At 43.4% G+C, this 21565-nt stretch overlaps 1 protein-coding gene and 1 long non-coding RNA gene across 4 annotated transcripts in view; one reads left to right on the forward strand and one right to left on the reverse strand.

Moving 5' to 3' along the window:
• Positions 1–2894: 2894 nt before the first annotated feature.
• The window catches only part of WBP1L (WW domain binding protein 1 like), a 55512-nt gene continuing 36841 nt past the window's right edge, over positions 2895–21565 (forward strand). For 2 of the 3 annotated variants that reach the window (XM_054729132.1, XM_054729131.1), the window contains exon 1: positions 2895–3078. In XM_054729132.1, coding sequence (XP_054585107.1) covers positions 2989–3078 — 90 coding nt within the window. In that variant the 5' untranslated portion in view covers positions 2895–2988. Of the gene's footprint in view, positions 3079–12665; positions 12789–21565 lie in introns of all 3 variants that reach the window. The other variant, XM_054729133.1, reaches the window with a different exon arrangement.
• On the reverse strand, positions 4430–20877 carry LOC114232493 (uncharacterized). The gene is made up of 3 exons (XR_008558790.1): positions 20688–20877; positions 6282–6416; positions 4430–5322 (listed from the first exon to the last, which is right to left on the reverse strand). It is a non-coding gene; the product is annotated as an uncharacterized LOC114232493 (long non-coding RNA).

Here is a 21565-nt window from a genome sequence, read left to right on the forward strand (position 1 = left end):
GTTAGACAGTCTGTTCGATGCTTCTATGACTCTGGTTCTATTCTTGTTCATCAGTTTATGTTGTTCATTATATTCCACAAATGAGTGAGGTCATGTGATATTTATCTTCCTCTGACTGGCTTATTTTGCTTAGCATAATGCTGTCCAGATCCATCCATGCTGTTGCAAATGGTAAGAGTTCCTTCTTTTTTATAGGAGGGTAATATTCCATTGTGTAGATGTACAACAGTTTTCTTTTTAAAAATATATATATTTCTTTATTGGTTTCAGAGAGGAAGGGAGAGGGAGAGAGAGATAGAAACATCAATGATGAGAATCATTGATTGGCTGCCTCCTGCACACCCCCTACTGAGGATTGAGCCCACAACCTGGGCATGTGCCCTTGGCCAGAATTGAACCTGGGACCTTCAGTCCGCAGGCTGACGCTCTATCCACTGAGCCAAACCAACCAGCTAGGGCAATGTACCACCGCTTTCTAATTCACTCATCTGCTGATGGGCGCTTAGGCTGTTTCCCAATCTTAGCTATTGTAAATTGTGCTGCTATGAACATAGGGGTGCATATATCCTTTTTGACTGGTGTTTCTGGTTTCTACTAGGTCAAATGGAAGTTCCATTTTTAATTTTTTGAGGAAACGCCGTACTGTTCTCCACAGTGGCTGCACCAGTCTGCATTCCCACCAGCAGTGAAGGAGGGTTCCTTTTTCTCCACATCCTCGCCAGCACTTGTTTGTTCATCTGTTGATGATAGCCATTCTGGCAGGTGTGAGATGGTACCTCCTTGTTGTTTTGATTTGCATCTCTTGGACGATTAGTGATTTTGAGCATGTTTTCATGTCTCAGTACTCAATCTTTATTTATCCCCTAGGGAGCTTGATTGTGGAGTAGATACATTTCTAAGAAACTTGAGGTTGACAAAAACACTTGTCACCTTTTGCAGCACTTGGGAAGGCAGGATCAAGACAGAGGTAGAACTATGGACATTCTTACGTTGGGGCAAAACCAATTTTCTTCGCTCGTACCTGTTTCCCACTTTGCCACCACTTAAAGCCAAGAACGAACTCCCTGTGGGCTCAGGCATAGGCCAGATTGGGCCAGGCTGTATATAATGCTTTGAGAGGAAATTTACAGCTACAGGCAGCTGGTTTCTCTGTCATGGGTCTTCATTTCATTTTACTATCATTAAGTTCATAGTTGGGTCCTATACAGGATGTTGTAGGGATTTCTTAGGAAATGAGTAAGACTTGGTGTGCTGTATAAAAAGCTGCAAATTTGCCCTAGCTGGTTTGGCTCAGTGGATAGAGCATCAGCCTGTGGACTGAAGGGTCTCAGGTTCAATTCCAGTCAAGGGCATGTACCTTGGTTGCAGGGCACATCCCCAGTAGGGGGTGTGCAGGAGGCAGCTGATCGGTGTTTCTCTCTCATTGATGTTTCTAACTCTCTATCCCTTTCCCTTCCTCTCTGTAAAAAAATCAATAAAATATATATATATTTAAAAATAAATAAAAAGCTGCAAATTTAGTAGGAGGGGTCAGCCAGTCAGATGCAGATTAGATACACTGTGGGGGAGTGTTATGTGAATCCAGAAGAAGAAACAAGGGGGCGGGAACTAGGAGTTTGTATGTGTAATGTGTAAATGACGGTAAGTGTATCATGTAACACAGCACATTGAGGATCTCCTAAGTGTCCCAGTGTGAGCAGAATGTGTGGGTGGCAGGTGAGATAAAGAGAAGTATGCAGGAACCAGGACACAGGACCATATTGAGAAGTTTGGACTATATATCTTGTAGGTAGTTTTTTTTAAGGGGGGCGGGGGCGCTTAATCCTCACCCAAGGATATGTTTTCATCGATTTTTAGAGAGAATGGAAGGGAAGGGCGAGAGACAGAGAGAAACATCGATGTGAGAGAGACACATCAATTGATTGCTTCCCCACAATCCGAGGTAGCTGCAACCCGAGGTAGGCACCCTTGACCAGAATCAAACCCGGGACCCTTCAGTCCACTGGCCCATGCTCTATCCACTGAGGGAAAGCCATGAGACAAAAACGGTGTTGTGTGTGTGTGTGTGTGTGTGTGTGTGTGTGTGTGTGTGTGTGTGGGTGGGGGTGGGGGTGGTAGAGCACCCTTGTTGTGGTGTGTGAAAGGAGACCATTTGTGTTTAGCCAGGAAGAGGAGAACATGGGTGAAAGCCTTTGGGGTGGGTTTCAGAGCTATTTTTGTGGTCGAGTGACTAGAATTTTGTCCCTGGAAGTTGTGGTGACGAAGCACTGCGCCTCAGCGAAAGGCACTGTCTCAAAGGAACTGCAAGTTGCCCTAAGGCTATTGCTTGGCCAGTTTGAGACCGGCAGAGGGACCCTGGTACTGAGGCTGTGCTTCAAGACAAAAGATATCAAAAAATTTTTTAGATTGCAGTTGTTTTGTTCTTTAGGAGCGCCCGGCTACCTTCTTAAAAAAATAACATTTGCCAACACCATTTCGAATCATCATACCCTCTGTCTTTCTTTGCTAAACTGTGGCAATCTAGTACTTCCGCCACACTCAAGATGGCTATATCCGAATTCGACTTTTCAGTACCACGCGTTCGAGGTGGCCCCGCCCCCCGACCGGAGCGACTTCGGACCCCCAGCATTTACCCCGGCTGGCAGCACCCAAGATGGCCCAGCTTCCTCCTACTTTTCATTGGCTGGGTCCTTCTGGCTTTCCGTCTTCATGGGGCGGGACTTCAACAGGGGGCGGGACTTCGGTTTGATCGACAGCCACTTGGATGAATGGGCGGAGGGCACGGGCCAATGAAACGCTGGAACTGGAGAACCTCCCCAGTGTTTGGTGGGGGGGGGCGTGTTTTGGCTGGGGTGGAGCAGAGCCGGAAGCGGGAGGGGAGAGTGAAACAGGAAAAGAAGGGAAGAAGGAAGAAGAGGAGAGAGGTGGAGAGGGAGGAGGAGGAGGGTGGCGGCGGCGCCGTGGCGGAGGAGCAGGAGCAGGAGGGGGATGGAGAGGAGAAGGCTCCTGGGTGGCATGGCGCTCCTGCTCCTCCAGGCGCTGCCCAGCCCCCTGTCAGCCGGGGCTGAACCCCCGCAGGTAAGGGGGAGGGGGCGTCCGGGCGCGGCTGGGAGCCTGGGGGTCGTTGAGGCCTGGCTAGGGGAGGCTGGAGACGGCCTCGCTGCTAGCTGGAGGGGGCTGAAGAGGGTTGCTGCCAAGAGTTGAGGGGTCCCGAGAGGGGACCCCTATGCGTGGCGTGGACAGGACCTAAGGGGGCGTCGGTGTTTAGCTGAGGGACACCTGTTTTGGTGTCTGGGAGGTTGGCAGAGGCACGGTGCCAAGCGAGTGCGGGCCTTTGAGACGGCTGTGAGGTCAGGTGGGCTGGGATGTCTGTGACTGGATAGTGGTGCCAAGCTGGGGCAGGTGGGGTGCATTCGTGTTCCCCGTGGAGCAAGTCTCTGGGCAGCGGTGCCGCGTGTATGTCCGTGCGGGTGCGGGTCGGGGCCGTGGGCTCCCGAGCCAGCCTGAGGGAGGAGGCGCTGAGAGGGTATTTATTTCAGGCTGGGACAGGGGCATGTTCTGAGGGCACCATTTTTCATAGTGCTGGAGTTTAGGGGTTGGAGGAGGGACTCTTGGAAGGCAGGTGGGATGAAGTAGGCCGGGCCCCCTCAGGAGGGGGGCACACTTGAGTTCTCATAAGCTTTTACTGTTAGGCTGGCCGGCCCGGGAGAGCCGGTCGCTGACGCTGATCTGGGCTAGCCTAAGGCTTTTGAGCAAACGGTGGTGCTGATGCCAATACGGGCAGCAAACGGAGCACCCCAAACGGAGCTTTTCTTGCTAGGTGGCTTGCTTTTTATTCAGGCAGAGGAGCTGGCTTGTGTGGATTCCAGCTCTGGCTGGCATTTCGAAACCTTAATGGGAGCATTACTCCTAATGCCAAGTTGGGTGGGGTGCGCTAGGGGTAATGACCCCTCCTTTTCTTGCGTTTGGCAAGGCTTTCCCATTCTATTTTCTTCACTTTCTGTTCCCTTCCCTGTCTTTTCAGAAACACATGCACACACACACACACACACACACACACACACACACACATGATGGCAGAATCTATACAGCCTAGTACTTGAACCTTGCGTTGTGATCAAGAGTAGCAGCAGAGTCCCAGCAAAAAATGCTTATCTTTTCCCTTAGGAGTTCATGGGCTGCCTATTTACATACTGTATGCATCTTTGTTTTATCCATTAGTATTCTTTATTTTAAAGATTAAGTGAGGTGAAATTCACATACGCTATTTAAAACCACTTAGCCATTTTAAAGTGAAAAATTCAGTGGCATTTAGCATATTAACAATGTTGTGCAACCACCACCTCTTATCTGTTTCAAAACATCCCAAAAGAAACCCCCCTACCCATTAAGCAGTTCCCCCCATTCCCCACTTTCCCCATCCCTGGCAACCACCAATATGCTTTTTGTCTCTGTATGTTCGCCTATTCAGAATATTTCATATAAATGCAATTCTACAGTGTGGCCTTTTGTGTCTGGGTTCTTCCCTTAGCATAATGTTTCCCAGATTCATCCATGTTGTAGCATGAACCGGTACTTAGTTATTTTTTATGGCTGTGTAATACTCCACTGTATGGCTGTTCCACAATTTGCTTATTCATTTATCGATTGAAGTGTCCTGTTTTTTTCTTCAGAGTATATTTATGTATATTAGAAATAACATGTGAACGTAATAGAGCTCATTTTCTGAGCCAGTATATTCCCTTTTCTAAGTCTGAACTCTTTCGTTTTAGGCTATGTTGGGGCTCTTTATTTTCCCAGTTAAAATCAAACTAGCAGGAGAAATAAATTTTCTTTGTCCATTCGAAAAGTCACAACCGTTTGGACTGGTACAATTAAGTATAAATGCTGACAGAACAAAACATAGAACAAACGGTTGTTTTTCCTTTGCACCTGTCTATCCAGTTACCAATGAAGAAATAGCATTGCTAAAGGGTTGATTGAGGAATGTTGAGCCTTCGGAGGTGGGTGCCCAGGGTCTGTGGACTGCCTCACTCTATTGGAGGGGAGTGGTAGACCTCATAGTCAGTGGTGGGAAACATCCATTTCTTTAGCAGGAGGAAGCATGGCAAGTGGAGGTTCCTTACCATGTCATGCAAGCCTGGGAGAAAATGTGGGAGAGGATCATCCGTGTCCTGTCCTAATAGCAGTTTGTGGAGCACGGGCTATTTTCTTATCATGTCTCTGGCACTTCCAATACTTATTTTGGGGACAGGGTGGCTTTTGTACTTTGTTCCATTTGGATGGATGCACTGACCAGCAGCCATTATGTGGTTCCAGTTCCTGCAGAGAAGGGAAGGTTTTTGTAATGAGTCTTCTCCCTCTTCCTGACCCCTTTCCTCCTCCTTAATACCCTGTCTCTTTGTCAGAGAATACTGTATATCTGTAGTGAGATTTGTGTTTTGAATTTTTAACTTTTGGAATGGAAGCTAGTATATAATTATTAACTCTGAATTTACCGCAGTTTAGTCAATTTGGTTTTTGTTGATTTTTGGCTTGTAGAAATCAGTAAAGAAAAAAAAATTCAGAGACCATTTTGGCACAGGACCTACTTCAGGTACGCACTGTCCTTATTTCAACAAGTGACTTCCAGCTAACTCTGAATTGAGGAGGACTCTCCACACTTACTCCTTGTTGAAATGGTATGGGTACCTTATTGCATTTTCCCCCCTTGAAATGGCTCTATTAAGTACAACTTTTTTTTTTCCATATGCATTTAATATACGAAAAACATGATATTTAGGTGCTTGCTTTCCCTCTTAATAGCTCTGCCCTGGAACAGCCATTTCTTGCTATCCTGGCCCAGAAAAGTTCATTAGCTTAGCTCACTTCTGTGGTTAGGAACTTAGACTTAACTCACCTATAGGTTATTGCAATTCAGTTATGAGTCCTTGAATCCATAGAGAATAAAAAAAACAGTAAGGTCTCTAAATAGTAAGGCCTTGGCATTTGTCTCTTCCAGTTAAATTATGATTGAGATAACATAGATTTCTTTTTTCTCTTTTTGATTAGGCTTAACCAGAAAAACCTGGCTATCTTATCTAAAATAAAGATTTAGTAAAGAAGTCTTTTTCCATGAAGTGACTCAACCAATGGCCTGGGCACAAATCTCTAGAGATGCAGTCATTCCTTTTCCTCTGCCATACTTAAATCTTTGAATTGGATGGGGGCCCTCGTCCCTGCAGTTTCCCCCCCACTCTCAATAGTATACCCATTGGCCCCTAATTCCCTCCTTTACTCACCTACATTGCCCCAGTTTTCAGTCCAGAAGCCTTTCTTTCTTAAAAATGGCATTTCAGTGCAATCACCAACACTCCTTGTAGAATAATGGGATAGGAGACTTCAGATTCGAATCCTCTTTCCTTCATTTTCTTAGTCTGTTTTACACACCAAAGTGAACAATTGTTGAAAATCAATACCTTGAGTTTCTGTAAATCCTTTCAGTAGAATTCAGCAACATATACCGAAATGTCTACTCTGCAGCAGGCCTTTATTATCGCTAGGCATTGGGAACCCTCAAATAAGTAACAGACTCCCTGTCCTCAAGGAACTGGTCATCTTGTGGGAAAGACAGATAGCACACACAATGATTTGTAATCCAGAGGGATCAATGTTGTAATGGAAGTGCAAACAAAGGCCAGTGGGAGCAACTGGTTCTGCTAGGGCCAGGGGAAGGTGGGGGTTAGGGAAGAGGCTTTTGGACGTGCTCTGAAGGATAAAGGATAAGCAGAATGTCTATAGACCAGGAAGGGGAGAAGCCCATTCCAGAGAGAAAATGGAGCATGCATTTGGAGGAGGCATCTTCCTATGGAGACGGAATCTTCCTATGTGGGTGTGAGGAGTGTGGACGTAGTGAGACTTGAAAAGTAGTTAGATGGTAAAGGAGGCCTTTTACCCATTCATTGATGCAGTGCTTATCCAGTAGAATGTTCTGTGATGTTGGAGGAAATTATCTTTCTGCACTGTTCATTTTGGTAGCCACTTATCCACGGGTGGCTCTTGCGTATTTGAAATGTGGCTAGGATAACTGAGGAACTGAATTTTTAATGACATTTAGTTTTTTATATCAACTTTCTTGAGATATAATTAACATGTCAAAAGATTCATCCTTTTAAAGTGTACATAAAATGCCTTTTTGTAAGTTACAGAGTTGTGTGACCATGACCACTATCTAATTTTAGGACACTTTCAATCACCCCATAAAGAAGCCTCATAGCCATTAGCAGTCTCTCTCCTTTTCCCACCCTCCTCCCCCAGCCCCTGACAACCACTAATCTACTTCTATCTCTATGGATTTGCCTATTCTGGACGGTCTATATAAACGCAATCATACACTTATGTGGTCCTTTGTGACTGGCTTTCACTTAGCATAATGTTTTTAAGATTCATGAACGTTGACAGATCAGCTTATCACCACATATGTCAGTATATTATTCCTTTTTGTGGACGATTAATATTCAGTTGTATGAATGTACCACATTTTATTTATCCGTTCCTAAATTGACGGTCATTTAGGCTGTTTCCACTTCTGGGTTATTATGAATAATGCTGCTGTGAACATGCGTGTACAAGTTTTTGTGTAGACATATGTTTTCATTTCTCCTGGGTATGTACCTAACTGTGGAATTGCTGGGTCATAGGGTAACTCTATATGTAATCTTTTGAGGAACTGCCAAACTGTTTTCCAAAGTGGTGTGATATTTATTTTAATTAATTTAAATGAAATAGCTACATGTGGCTACTTACTACATATTGGATGATGCAAGTCTAACAGCTTTCCAATGAGGGCATGGGGTACAGTCTAACACAGTGGTGAGGTCACGAGCTCTGGGGGTAGCCCACCTGAGTCCTGAACCTGACTCTTCTACTTAACTATCCTTGAGCAAATTATCTAACCTCTTTGTGCCTTAGTTTCCCCATCTATAAAATGGGAGTAATAAGTAAATAAACCTAATGGGTTTGTCCTGAGGTGAAAAGACAATATATGTAAGGCTCTTGGAATGTGCTTAATGGTTATCAAATATAATAATTATCACTACTGTTAATATTGGTGGTCCTCAGAGTACATTGTGGTTGGTAAGTAATTATCAACTCCCAAACTAAGTTGGGAAACTGAGATTCGAAAGTGACTTCCTTGATTCTATTCCATCACTGAGGTTAGGTTTGTCCCTGTTATCTTTTAGCTATGTAGGTCACTTTTCATGGTGAATCTGTGTGTTCCGAGTAGTGGTTCTCAGTTGGGGACAGTTTTGCTGCTTCCAGAGGACATTAGTCAGTGTCTGGAAACATTTTTGGTTTGTGACAGTTTGGGGGTGCTACCGGCATCTAGTGAGTGAAGGTCAGTGATGCTGCTAAACATCCTACAAGTGCTCAGGATGGTCCCTCTCGACAAAGAATTGTCTTTGTTGTGAGTAGGGCCAAGGTTGAGAAACTCTGGTTTCTTACTAGATCCTACTTAATTATCACAGGGTTCGAGGTCAGCTTTCCTATAAAGAGAGAGCACAGCATTGTGAAGTGTATGAAATACCCTCTGGCAACACATTTTAGGTGGGATAACTTAAAGCTTTAAATCCTGAATCTTGATTACTCTCAGATTTGTTGACATGTTACCAGTCAGCCCTACTTTGTCAGCCAACATCAGACATTTTGAAAAAAGCATATTTTTTTAGTCTGTGGTTTAGAAAGCAGGTGAGCCCTCCCTTAGCCACCCAGTCTTGAACTTTCTTTTCCCTTGCTTTGGGCTGCCTTTGTGGTTTTATTTGAAGAACATGTTTGTTTTCGCCCCAGAGAAGCTGATGGCCAGTTACTTTCTTTTCTCAGTGTCCTCCATGGCCCTAATCGGAACTGAGTCATGTTCTTAGAACTTTTTCCTCTCCCCCTTCCAAGTCTTGGCTCTGCCCTCATGTTCAGCCTCACGGACGTTTGCATGTTCTCATACACGCTCAGCCTGCAGAAACTATTAGGTGTTTTCAGGGTCACCAGGAGGGAAGCTGACTCCTGCACGTCAGGAAGGCCGTGTCTAGAGGAGAGCCTTCTCCCGCAGGCCTCAGGATACAGCTCATTGTGGATGTTGGGCACTAGCCAGCAACTCTTATAAATACTGTGGCTACTTTACATGGCTTTGGGTACAAAATTCCAACTGCCTTTGGAATTCCTGGCCATCCCTATGCCCTAGAGGGCCTCTTTCCTGTCATAAATTGTTAGGAATAACGCTTGAGGGACCATCAGGACCCAGGTGGGTTTATTTCTTACCCTTCAACCCAGTTGTGGGCACTGCCACGACCACCGATCCAACTATAAGTTCAGAGACCGTCCGAGCAGCCACTGAGTGACAGGGCGTAGTGACAGTGGGTTCTGCTGACCTGTCTACTCAGTGGCATACAGCAGGCAGGCTGATGTCTGGCTGTGGGCACCTCCCTTTTGGACCATCCTTTGTATTTCCACTAGGTGGAGCAAAGTCTGGCCAAAAAACTGCTTGCAATGTGGAAACCACAAACAAAGAAATACAAATAAATAGAGAACATTGCAATCTGGGAAGTAAGGAGAGGGGAAGGAAACATATCTCATCCTATTGAATTCTACGGCTTGTTGATACAATTCTGGGCTTTCCCAGTGTGGGAATTAAAGTAGGTCATTCTCCCAGACTTGTAGATCGCCAGTCTTGCATGGGATGCTCTTACTTACTCAGCTACATTCCCATGGCCTTGATTTATTTACTTTTGGTTTTCTTCTTTCCGTACTTTCTTCTGTGGGAAAGCAGATGAGCTGTGTATGTATCTTCTGTTCCTAGTGCCATCATCTCCCTCAGAGGGCCACAGCTAAGTTTTGATTCATGATCTTAGGTGTTTTAAAGAATTTAATTTAAACTTGTTTTGGAAGAGGTAAAAGAGAGCGGAAGACGATGCAAGGATATTTGTGGCTGCAAAGGGTGTGGGACCTAGAGTCAAGTTATAAAAACATGTCTGTTTTTATTTTTAAGTGTCAAGCAAGACAGATCTTATGTCATAACACTGTTTCATTAAACATTCTTGCAGATCAGAGGCATCTGTTCATGGTGAAAGTATTCATGTTTTTCATAATTCTACATGCTTTTTTTGTTCACCCTTTCCTAAATTATGTTCCTCACCTAAAATTGGCAGTTTCACTCCATTAAAAACCAACCTAACATAGAAACAACAAAAAAAAAACTCCACAGCTTCATTTATTGCCCGGCCGTCGTGGCTCAGAGGTTGAGCATCGACCTATGAACCAAGAAGTCACAGTTTGATTCCCAGGTAGGGCACATGCCTGGGTTGTGGGCTCCATCCCCAGTGTGGGGCATGCAGGAGGCAGCTGATTAATGATTCTCTGTCATCGTTGATGTTTCTTTCTCTCCTCCCTTTCTCTCTGAAATCAATAAAAATGTATTAAAAAATAAAATAAAACTAAACAAAAATAGAACTCCATAGCTTCATTTATTGGTCAGGACTTAGAATTTTCCCTTTAGTGGCTTCTTTGGGTGAGAAAGTTAATATTTGGCTTTTTACACTGGGATGTTGGAGCATTGTAGCTCTTTAGTAGTTGAATAGTGTGAGAGTTGAATAGTGTGAGAGTTGAATAGTGTGAGAAGTTCATCATCCTGTGTGCTTTTTTCTTATTTTTTAAACATATATATGTATATATATTCAACTTCCTGACTGGGAATTGAACCATGACCTCCTGGTTCATAGGTCGATGCTCAACCACTGAGCCACACCAGCCGGGCTCACATCAGTTTTTAATTACACAAAAATAACACATGTCCCAAACAATGTTAAATTATCTAGAAATACAACAATGCTTAGAGTAAAAGGTGAAAGTCTGTGGTTTGGTGTGTATTTTTGGTGGTTTTTGTGCTTATGCTGCCAATTTATAGATATACAGGGTGGACAAAGGTAGGTTTACAGTTGTGAGTACACAAAACACAGTTTATTTTGTATTATTATTTATTATTGTATTATTTGTATTATAACTGTAAACCTACTTTTGCCCCAAACTTTAGTAATAAATGCACATATATACATTTATTTATATATACACATATGTGTATGTGTGTATATATAAATATATATATATAAATAACTCCTATAAATAAATGTAAAGTTGGTGGTATGTATAGGGTTCTTTATTGCCTTTCATTTTTTAAAACAAAAATGGGGTAATTTATAACATGCACTTTTTAAAACCTGAATATGTTGCATTATACCTCTGATTTTTTTAAAATTTTTAAACATTTTAAAAATTACATCCAATTTTTTTGGGTGTTTCTTTTTAATCCCCACCTGAAGGTATTTTTCCCATTGATTTTTTTTTTTTTTTTTTTTTTAGAGAGAGAGTGGAGGGTAGGGGGAGAGAGAGAGAGGAGAGAGAGAGAGAGAGAAGGAGAGAGAGAGAGAAGAGAGAAAAGAAGAGAGGAGAAACATTTATGTGAGAGAGACATATTGATTGGGATCAAGCCTGGGGAATCGAACCCATGACCCTTCGGTCCACTGAGCCAAACCGGCCAGCGCACCTCTAATGTTTTTTAAATGCCTATATGTTATTGCATTAGGCCTTTATTTATTTAATCACTCCTTTATAGATAAACATGCCTTGTGTCCAAGTTTTTGCCAGGTAAACATTGTTGTACTTAATTTCTTTCTGTAGCTGTGCTAGATTCCTAGAAGTGGCGTTGGGGATTGTGACGTTATGGGATAGGAAATTTGGGTTCAGTAGTGCCAAGTTGCTCTCCACAGTGGTTCTATCAGTTTACATTCCCGTTACTAGGGTATGCAAGGGCTCATTTCCCCAAAGTGTAAGCAACATTTCTTGACCTATGTCCTGTGAATATCCTTGAAGAGGTTCCTTCTGATTCTTAACATGAGCACTTGGGGAACATTTCACTTTACTTCCGTCTGCAAGCCCATGGTTCCATTTGCTGAGGAAGAGGATTCACCTAAGGACAGGGAGCCTGTAGCTGGAGGAGTATAGAAATGCCTGCCCGGGTGCAGAAGGAAGTGGTCTGTTGTCTCCTGGAAAATGTCAGGCAGGTGCCCTGGAGCAAAATGTCGCCCAGTTGCTATGCAACACACAAGTCTAATTGCATGCTGGCCCAACCAACCACCTATATATGATGATCATCCCAGAAGAAGGGACCCTTGGAAGTAACATTGCTGAGAGTACAGACTCTGGAGGCACACTACCTCCCTATAATCTTGGACTAGTTAGTTAACTCAGTTTTCTCATCTGTATAATGGGATAATAGCACCTAGCTTATAGGGTTATTGTGAGGATAAATTGAATTAATACTTACAAAGCACTTAGAACAGTACCTGCCACCTAGTAATTAGTAAATGCTAATCTCCCTTATTATGTTATTATGTTTGGGGAACCTTTAAGGCTTCCCTGTTTCTTGACTGACCCAAGATCTGTTTCCAGTGGAGGAATTTAAGAATATATTTTGGTTAATTCCTAGTCCAAAAGACATGCGCGTTATTTTCCGTATCATCAGATGAGAGGTGTTTTTCCAGCAATTGTTTTCTAATAATAAAGAACGAAATTGTAGAGCAGGTAAGTTAGAATATATACTATTATTCTGATTTGTACATCATTGTTGTTCTCTTGAGTAGAGCAAAGAGTGGAGGGTTACCACCAGCAAGGAAGTGTGATGTCTCGAGAGTGGGAGTTGTGGTTCATCGTCCATTCTGACCACAGTGCTAGACCACATGCAGAACACGGTGTACTGTACTGAGGTGAGGCGCTCTCTGGGGCTGCTTGACATCTGACCCCAACCTCCATTTGGTACATCCTGTCATCCTGTTCTGAGGTAAAAATGGTTTTTGAGGCCGTTTTTTTTTTTTTAAGCTTTTTGAGATATAATTCAGATACTATAAAAATCATCCTTTTAGATTGTACAATTCAGTGGTTTTAGTAAATGGAATCATACACCATGTGGTATTTTGTGACTGGCTGATTTCACTAAGCATAATATTTTTGCAAGGTATATCCATGCTGTAGCATGTGTCAGTATTTCATTTCTTTTTATGGCCGATTACTATTCCCATTGTATGGGTGTAACACATTTTATCTCTTCATCAGTTGATGGACTGTTGCATCCTACACTCCCCCTACTGGGAATCGAGCTTGCAACTGGGACATGTGTCCTGACGGGAATCGAACCGGCCACCTCTTAATGCATGGGACATTGCTCAGCCAACTGAGCCACACCAGCCAGAGCTATGTTTACCCTTTTTGTTTGTTTGTTTAATATATTTTTATTGATTTCAGAAAGGAAGGGAGAGGGAGATAGAAACATCAATGATGAGAGAGAATCATTGATTGGCTGCCTCCTGCACACCCCCTACTGGGGATCAAGCCGCAACCTGAATATGCCCTAGACCGAATTGAACCCTGGACCCTTCAGTCCACAGGCCGACACTCTATCCACTGAGCCAAACCAGCTAGGGTGATCTATGTTTAACTTTTGAGGAACTGCCAGATTATTTTCCATAGCAGCTGTACCATTTTATATCCCCACTAACAATGTATGAAGGTTTCAATTTCTCCACATCCTTTTCATTTGTCTGTCTTTTATATCATAACCAATCTAGTGTATGGGAGGTAGTACCTCACTCTGGTTTTGATTTGCATTTTCTTAATAACTAGTGATTGAACAGCTTTTCCATTTTTATTGGCCATTTGTATATATTCTTTGGAAAAAAATCTATTTGATTTTTGGCCTGTTTTAAAGTTCCTTATCTGAAGGGAAAGGGGTCAGCCCAGGGGGAGATTTTCCTTTTAACTAGATTTAAGGCTCTGACCATGTTACCACCTGTTCTCCTGAGTCTAGGCCAACTGCTTTACCTTTCTGAGCTTTCATTACTTCTATCATTACTTCTTCTAATCAACAAAGACTGCCTGAGGCAGCCATTATCTGCAATAAGAGGCCCATGTGGTTAAAGAAGTTACTGTCTTGGTCTCTTTTGGAGATTCACGATGACCATACTCTACAGTTAAGCCACTGAAGAATCCTACAGTTCAGCCTAATGAGTCCTTTGTCAGATAAATGATTTGCAAATATTTCCTCCTTTTAATTTTTATGTGTGTTTTTTTTCACTTTCTTGATGGTATCCTTTGAAGCATAACTTTTTAATTTTGACGATGTTCAGCTTACCTATTTTTTTCTTTTATCACTTGAGCTTTTCGTGCTCCACAACCTGGGCATATGCCTTGACCGTAAATCAAACCGTGACCTGGTTCATAGGTTGACACTCAACCACTGGGCCACACCAGCTGGGCTCCTTAGTTCTTTTAATAAAAATAAAGAGAATTAACCCATGTACCCATCACCAACTTCAGCAATTTTGTCATGGACAGTCTTGTTTTATCTATTTCCCCTTTCATTTTTTTTTAAAATATATTTTATTGATTTTTTACAGAGAGGAAGGGAGAAGGATAGAAAGCTAGAAACATCGATGGGAGAGAAACATCTACCAGCTGCCTCCTGCACACCCCCTACCGGGGATGTGCCCGCAACCAAGGTACATGCCCTTGACCGGAATCGAACCTGGGACCCTTGAGTCCACAGGCCGCGACGCTCTATCCACTGAGCCAAACCGGCTTTGGTGACCCTTTCATTTTAATTCATCCCCAGTGAAATTATTTTGAAGCAAATCGTAGATTTCACATTATTTCAACCATAAATAGTTCCATTTGAATGTCTAAGAAATAAAAGGGTTCTGCTCCTCAAAATAAACACCATCCCATATGGTACCCTAAAACAGGGACAATAATTTCTTACTGTTATAAGATAGGATCTTGCATGGAACCATTTAAATTAGATCCTGGGGTAAAAACTATTAAAAATTCAACTAATTATGACAGCTCTTCAGTTTTCATAAGTAATTAACCCTCACTAAGTATTCCGCTACTTAAAAAAGTCACTCCCCATCTCTGGCTGGGTGGCTCAGTTGGTTGGAACATCATCCTGTATATGGAAAGGTTGTGAGTTCGATTTCCGGTCAGAGCACTTACCTAGGTTGTGAGTTTGATCCCTGGTTGGGGCATGTACTGGAGGCAACCAATTGATGTTTCTTTCACCTCTCTCTCTCTCTCTCTCTCTCTCTCTCTCTCTCTCTCCCTCCCCCCCCCCCCCCCCCTCCCTCCCCCCCCCCCTCCCTCCCTCCCTCCGTCCCTCCCTCCCTCCTTCCCCCTCTAAAAATCAGTGGATGCACTTTGGCTGGTATGGCTTAGTTGATTGGAGCTGTTGTCCTGTATATAAAAAGATTGTGATTCGATTCCTGGTTAGGGCATATGCCTGCATTGGAGGCTTGATCCCTGGTAGGGGACATGCAGGAGGCAGCTAATTGATATTCTACTCTCATGTCAATGTTTCTCTTTCTCTTCTTTTCTCTCTAAAAATCAACAAAAAATATTTTAAAAAATCAATGGCAGTCTACCCTCAGGTGAGGATTAAAAACAAACAAAAAAACGCACACAATACCCTTCAAAAGTGCTTCTCCAGCCACAGCTTTCTCTCTTTTTCCTTGAACAGGTCTAGTGGTGGAATTCTAATCCCGGCAGACCTTTTTCACACCCCTCAAAACTTTGTCATTTTGTTTGGCACACATTCATTTCTGACTTCTGCCCAGTACTTAAAGTGAAAGATTAGCTTACGACTTTTGCCCTCAATTTCTAGTGTAGGGAAACTTTTTGGAAAAAACCCTCCCCTTATCTGAGATTGCACAAATGTTCAGAGAAATCCGGGAAAATAAGGAGACCCCATGAGTGCATTTTCTTTCTCTTGTTAATCTTCACTTGAGGATATCTTTCCATTGATTTTTAGAGAGAGTGGAAGGGTGGGGGAGAGATACACAGAGAGAAAAATCAGTGTGAGAGAGACACATTGATTGGTTGCCTCCCACGTCCCGACCCAGCTGGGGATCGAGCCTGCAACCAGGGTATGTGCCCTTGATTGGGATTGAACCCACGACTCTTCGGTCCAAGGGCCAATACTCTAAACACTGAACAAAACTGGCTAGGGCCCCATGAGTGTATTTTCTCCTTTTTAAGCTGTCCAAGGGTGCAAGCTCTGTGGTCCGCCTCCCCCTGCCCCCCGCCCGATCCCTGACTGGCTGACTGTGCCCACCCTCAAGAGAGAGTATTAGGGGTTTCACAGCAGATGCACAAGGCTGCTGAAGGAGAAATGGAACATAGAATATGGAGGCTGAAAGACTGTAGAGATAATGGTGCTATGAAAGGAAGTTCAGTAAGAAAGAGAGTCTGCGCTATTCAAAATGTAGCAGATTTAGAGCTGAACAGGCTTAACTGTGGGAGTCTTCAGAGGCTTAACTGTAGAGCACGTGCATAGTAAATCTCCAAAAGTGACCTTAGACTTCTTTGACCACATGGGCCTCTTATCGGCAGAATTGGCTGCTGGGGGGGGGGGGGGGGGGAGCCGGGGGTTTGAGGGTAGGGAGATGGTGTCTCTGGACAATGCTAACAGAAGTAATGAAGGCTCAGAACAGTAATTGGCCCAGGGTCGTGAGAATAGGTGGTCGCATGGCTGGTCTAGTTGAGAGCCCTGACAGAGTCTAGTTGAAAGGTAAATTTCCCCCTGGGTGTTACTCACTGGGGCTCCCTGGGAAGACCTCTGTCCCCTAGATCTTACTTCAGGGTCGTTCACACTTTCAGACCTTCAATAGACTCCTCTGAGAAGTGGGGATTGTAATAACTGTCTAGCCCTGTCACCAGCTGACGTAAGGAACAACTAAAATGGATATGAAAATAGTTTATAAACCTTGAGCTCTCTGCAAGAAAGATGATTTATTGTGTTTCTCACTGGTTAGTGCCACCTTTTCTGCAGTTTCCCTCTTCTTACAACTTATGGGAGTGATAAACTGTCTGAATGTTTTCGACCATGAAATCTTAAGAACTGGCGTAGATTTGGTTACCGCATAGCCTAAGGAGAGAGGAGGTAATATTTGATTTACATGAGATCCAGGAAATGAGGGAATGCATGGTGCTGGGAACTGTGCTTCCAACTAGATCTTACTAAGTTTCACCATCCTTTATGCAGAAATGGCAACTTCTAGGTGTTGCTTATGGAGTTATCTGGTGAATGGGAGACAAAACCAGGAGCAGCTTTGTCCCACTCACTGTAACTAAAAAACAAATGTTGGGGGTTTAGATCAAGTCCCTTGAAGACGGGACTTTTGCTTTTGAGGTGGCCTAAGTACTTAAATCCCTCAGCTGCGAAATTAGAGACGTACAGATAATGAGGTCCATAGAGGGTTTCCCGTAGTAGAATCAAACCCTGTAGTAATATCCAGGTGCTTTCTTCATCTCTTAGCTGTTTATCAGGTTTCTATGGCCAGGAAAATGTTACCCACGCTAATGTTTGGGGATTCAGCTATATGAGCTTCATTTTTACAAACTTCTTTTTAGTTCAACCATGTGACAATCTTTTATTGAGGGCTTATTTTGTGCAAGGTATTGTGAGGGACACAGAAGTGAGAGTTATGGATCTTGCCCTTAAATTGCGTGAACTTTAGAAGAGGAGGTAACCCCGAGAATAAATAACTTTGCTGAGTGTCTGAGCACAGAAAACAGGTAAGTGGATTTTTCTCTAAAAGCACAACCAAGATGGTCTCTCTCTGGACAATGCAAATGATTGCTCTTATGACCTTCAACCTAGAGGGTCTGGTTTAAGGCACTGCTTCCAGGGACTCGGAGTCGAAGTGCCTTTAATAAAATGACTTTCGTTTTAGTTTTTTCTGTGTGCCTGCCACACTTTGCATTCACCTTTCCACCTGATGTGGACCACATCTCTCTTTGTTTTGCCCAAAGTTTAAATAAAAGTGGAAGATGAAATCAGACTTAGTAGAGACCCGGAAGACTAATTTTCCTAATGGATTTCTCTTCCCAAGTTCTGAGTGTGTATCGTGTAGTGTGAGCGACCTCTGTCCCTCCTTTTGTTGTTATTCCAATCTTTGGTTTAAAGAACAGTTCATTAGGAGACACGAAATGTGTCCGGGGACAGCCCTGAGCTTGGCTTGCTAATTTTCATATAATTCTTGGCTACTTGCCAGTTTGGTTGAGGTTGAACTGTTTCTAGGGCAGGAAAGATGAACCTTGCGTTTTGGTTTGTTTTGTGTGTGTGGGTGTGGTTTTGTTTTTTTTAATCCTCACCCAAGGATATTTTTCCATTGGTTTTTAGAGAGTGTGGAAGAGAGAAGGAAAGTCAGAGAGAAATATCGATGTAAGAGAAACACATCAATTGGTTGCCTCCTGCACACGTCCTTACTATGACCTGGGCTAGGGAGGAGCCTGCAACTGAGGTACGTGTCCTTGACTGGAATCGAACCTGGGACCCTTCAGTCCGCAGGCTGATGCTCTATCCACTGAGCCAAACCGGTTAGGGCTGTGGTCGGCAAACTCATTAGTTAACAGAGCCAAATATCAACAGTACAACGATTGAAATTTCTTTTGAGAGCCAAATTTTTTAACTTAAACTTCTAACGCCACTTCTTCAAATAGACTCGCCCAGGCTGTGGTATTTTGTGGAAGAGCCACACTCAAGGGGCCAAAGAACCGCATGTGGCTCTCGAGCCGCAGTTTGCTGACCACTGGGTTAGGGCAAACCTTGCGTTTTGGTATGAGGGCAGACAGGCTGCTATTACATTTGATAAAGCTAAATTTGCATATCCAGCAATAGCCCATTAACCATCAGTGATGGCCCACTGTGAGTAGTGAGTTTCAGAGACCCCTGTACTCTCTGGAGAGGGCAGCAGTGTTCATCCAAGAAAGTAATAAATACTGAGGAGTGATTGTCAGCACAAAAGGATTTTTTTTGTTAGAGGATGAGAGAAGCAAGAGGCAGAAACCTTAGGAAGCTGTTGTAAAGTGGTTTCAGCTTCTGCTACTTTCATTTCTCTTTAAAACACTGAGACTGTACATTGACCAGGGTATCTCTTCCTTCCACCTCTCCCACTCCCATAGTATAACAGAGTCAGCTGAAAGATTTATCTCATTTTAGTAGTAAATATAATTAAACAAGCAAAAAGAGAGCCCAAGATACTTAGTAAACCAGAAATTCCTGTCCTAGATATTTTTGGCCCTACTGTCGTCATTCCAAAGAAAAAATGTGCTGGTCAGAGTACTCAGTAAAGACACACATTGTAGGGCCTCCACAGTCTACCTGCAGCTGACCTTTGCTTCATCTTCCACCTTTCTCGGATGCTCCTTGTGTCCTTGTTTCCATGGTTTTGGCCATGGTTGGCCCTTTCCAGTGTGCTCATCTTCCCACCCAAACCCTACACCTTATTTTAATACCCATCTCTTTTTTTTTTTTGATTTTTTTTTTTTTTTTTACAGAGAGGAAGGGAGAGGGATAGAGAGTTAGAAACATCGATGAGAGAGAAACATTGATCAGCCGCCTCCTGCACACCTCCTACTGGGGATGTGCCCGCAACCAAGGTACATGCCCTTGACCGGAATCGAACCCGGGACCCTTCAGTCCGCAGGCCGACGCTCTACCCACTGAGCCAACCCAGTCAGGGCTAATACCCATCTCTTAAACCTTTCTTTGGTCATTCTCTCCCTCAACACCCTCCCTTGTTCAAGCCCTTCTTGGACTTAATGTCTTTACTCCCCTCCAATATTTATTATGAAGTGCCTATGTTTGTTTCTGCGTCTCCTATCTTTTCTTCCTAATTGGGTAAATAAACAAATCCTCCAGGGCAAGACTAATTCGTTCAGTAGTCCACCCTTCTCATCCCCATGATATATCCTGGATGACTGGATGTGACTGTGACATCGGGTCACAAAAGATACCAAAATGTTACCTCCCTATGTGTTCAAGACATTTTGGAGCCAAATAGGCCTGGTTGAAACGCTGGTTCCACTGCCTACTAGGTGTGGGTCCTTGAATGACTTGCCTAACTTCACGGAAGCTCATGTTTTTCATCTGTTAAATGTCAGATATCAACATATGTTAGGATCCTCTCTCTCTGAAATACATCCTTTGGTGTTCAGCAAGTGATTACGTACTGCATTTAAGAGCTGAAAGCCTAGCCTTCTTTCTGTGAAGACTCAATAGTAAGAAAGCATCCACAGGTTTTCATGGAGACCGTGTAGAGGAAATAAGCCCCGTGTCTTATAAAGCTTGTCCTCCTCAGAAACTAGGAGTGGTATGTTTTCTTGCCTGGGCCGGCTTGCTACACGTCTGCCTTTGTTCAGCCCCAGGACACAGATAAGCTAGTATTCTTGGCTTCTGGCAGCTAACTGATCCTTAGCATTTCTACTTGGCAAAGTTCTGAAAAAAATCTTTGTTCTGAGTTTGGAATTCTTCCCATGGAATTCCCCAAAATAATTACTTCAGGATCCTTTTACTGATGCCCAGCCTCACGTTCATGCCGTGAAGGTACTTGGTTTGACTCTCATGGTGGCATTCCCCTTGCTTTGGGTTTGAGTTAGTATTCCAGTCTGTTGTATGTGTTGTTTTTGTGTCAGAACTCTAAAACATTTAAGTATACCTGTGCCAGCCTGAGGAAAAAAAGGTCTCTTATCGTAGATGTTCTGTGTCTGCCTAGCAGTCTCTAATCAAAGCTCCTGGAAATAAAATGGCCTTAGATCTGGACATTATCTCTTACCCCAGAAGCCTGGAAGTTGCTGTCCTATTCTGATAAAATTCTCTTTCTTCAGATTTCTTTACTTCAAAATTAGAATTCCCCTTCAGCCTCAGCCATCCAGATGACTTGAGTGTGGGAACAGGCCGCCAGGTTACCTGAGATCCAAGGCACGGGAAGGCCTTCCACTCTAGCTTGCTCCTTGAAAGGGGCCCGGCTGTGTGCTGGGAACAAATGAGAACCTTAGGGCTTTCCCAGTCATTTACCTCACAGAACTCTGGCTGCAAAGTGAGTCAGAACGGCAGTTCTAGGGCCCAGGGGCCCTGGCTCCACATTCCGGAACACCACTGTCAGATCCAGTCTAAGTGGCTGTCTTTTAAACAGGGTGCTGGGGCACTGACTAGGGACAATGTTCAACTGACCCTGACTTCTATTTTTTTTTTATTAGTAACTTCCGATCTAATATCATTATTAATATTATTGGAAAGGAAAGAGTCTTTGGAGCAAGAGACTTCATTGAAATCCTTGCTCTCCGACTACTAGCTTTGTGACCTTGGGCAAGGTCTCACATGTCTCAGTTTCTGCAAGTGAACAATAGGGTTAATGCTACCTGTGTTGTGGGAGAGTTGTGGCATTGTGAGCTGTTGGTTAAGTGGAGTTCCTAGCACAGAGTCTCACTGATTGTTAGTGCTGAACAAATAACTGTCTTTTCCCACCTCTGTCCCAGAATTAAAAATTATAAATACATAGGCTGCCAAGGAAAATGTTGCCAAAAGATTCTTAAATCAACCACAATGAAAGAATGAATGCCAACTGGCCATGAACATATATACTGTTGTAGTATGTTTTCTTAAATAATAATCAGGATACAAAGGGTTTTAGCATTACTGTCTTTGGGAATT

Source organism: Eptesicus fuscus, chromosome 17, assembly GCF_027574615.1.
Source record: "Eptesicus fuscus isolate TK198812 chromosome 17, DD_ASM_mEF_20220401, whole genome shotgun sequence".
NCBI lineage: Eukaryota > Metazoa > Chordata > Mammalia > Chiroptera > Vespertilionidae > Eptesicus > Eptesicus fuscus.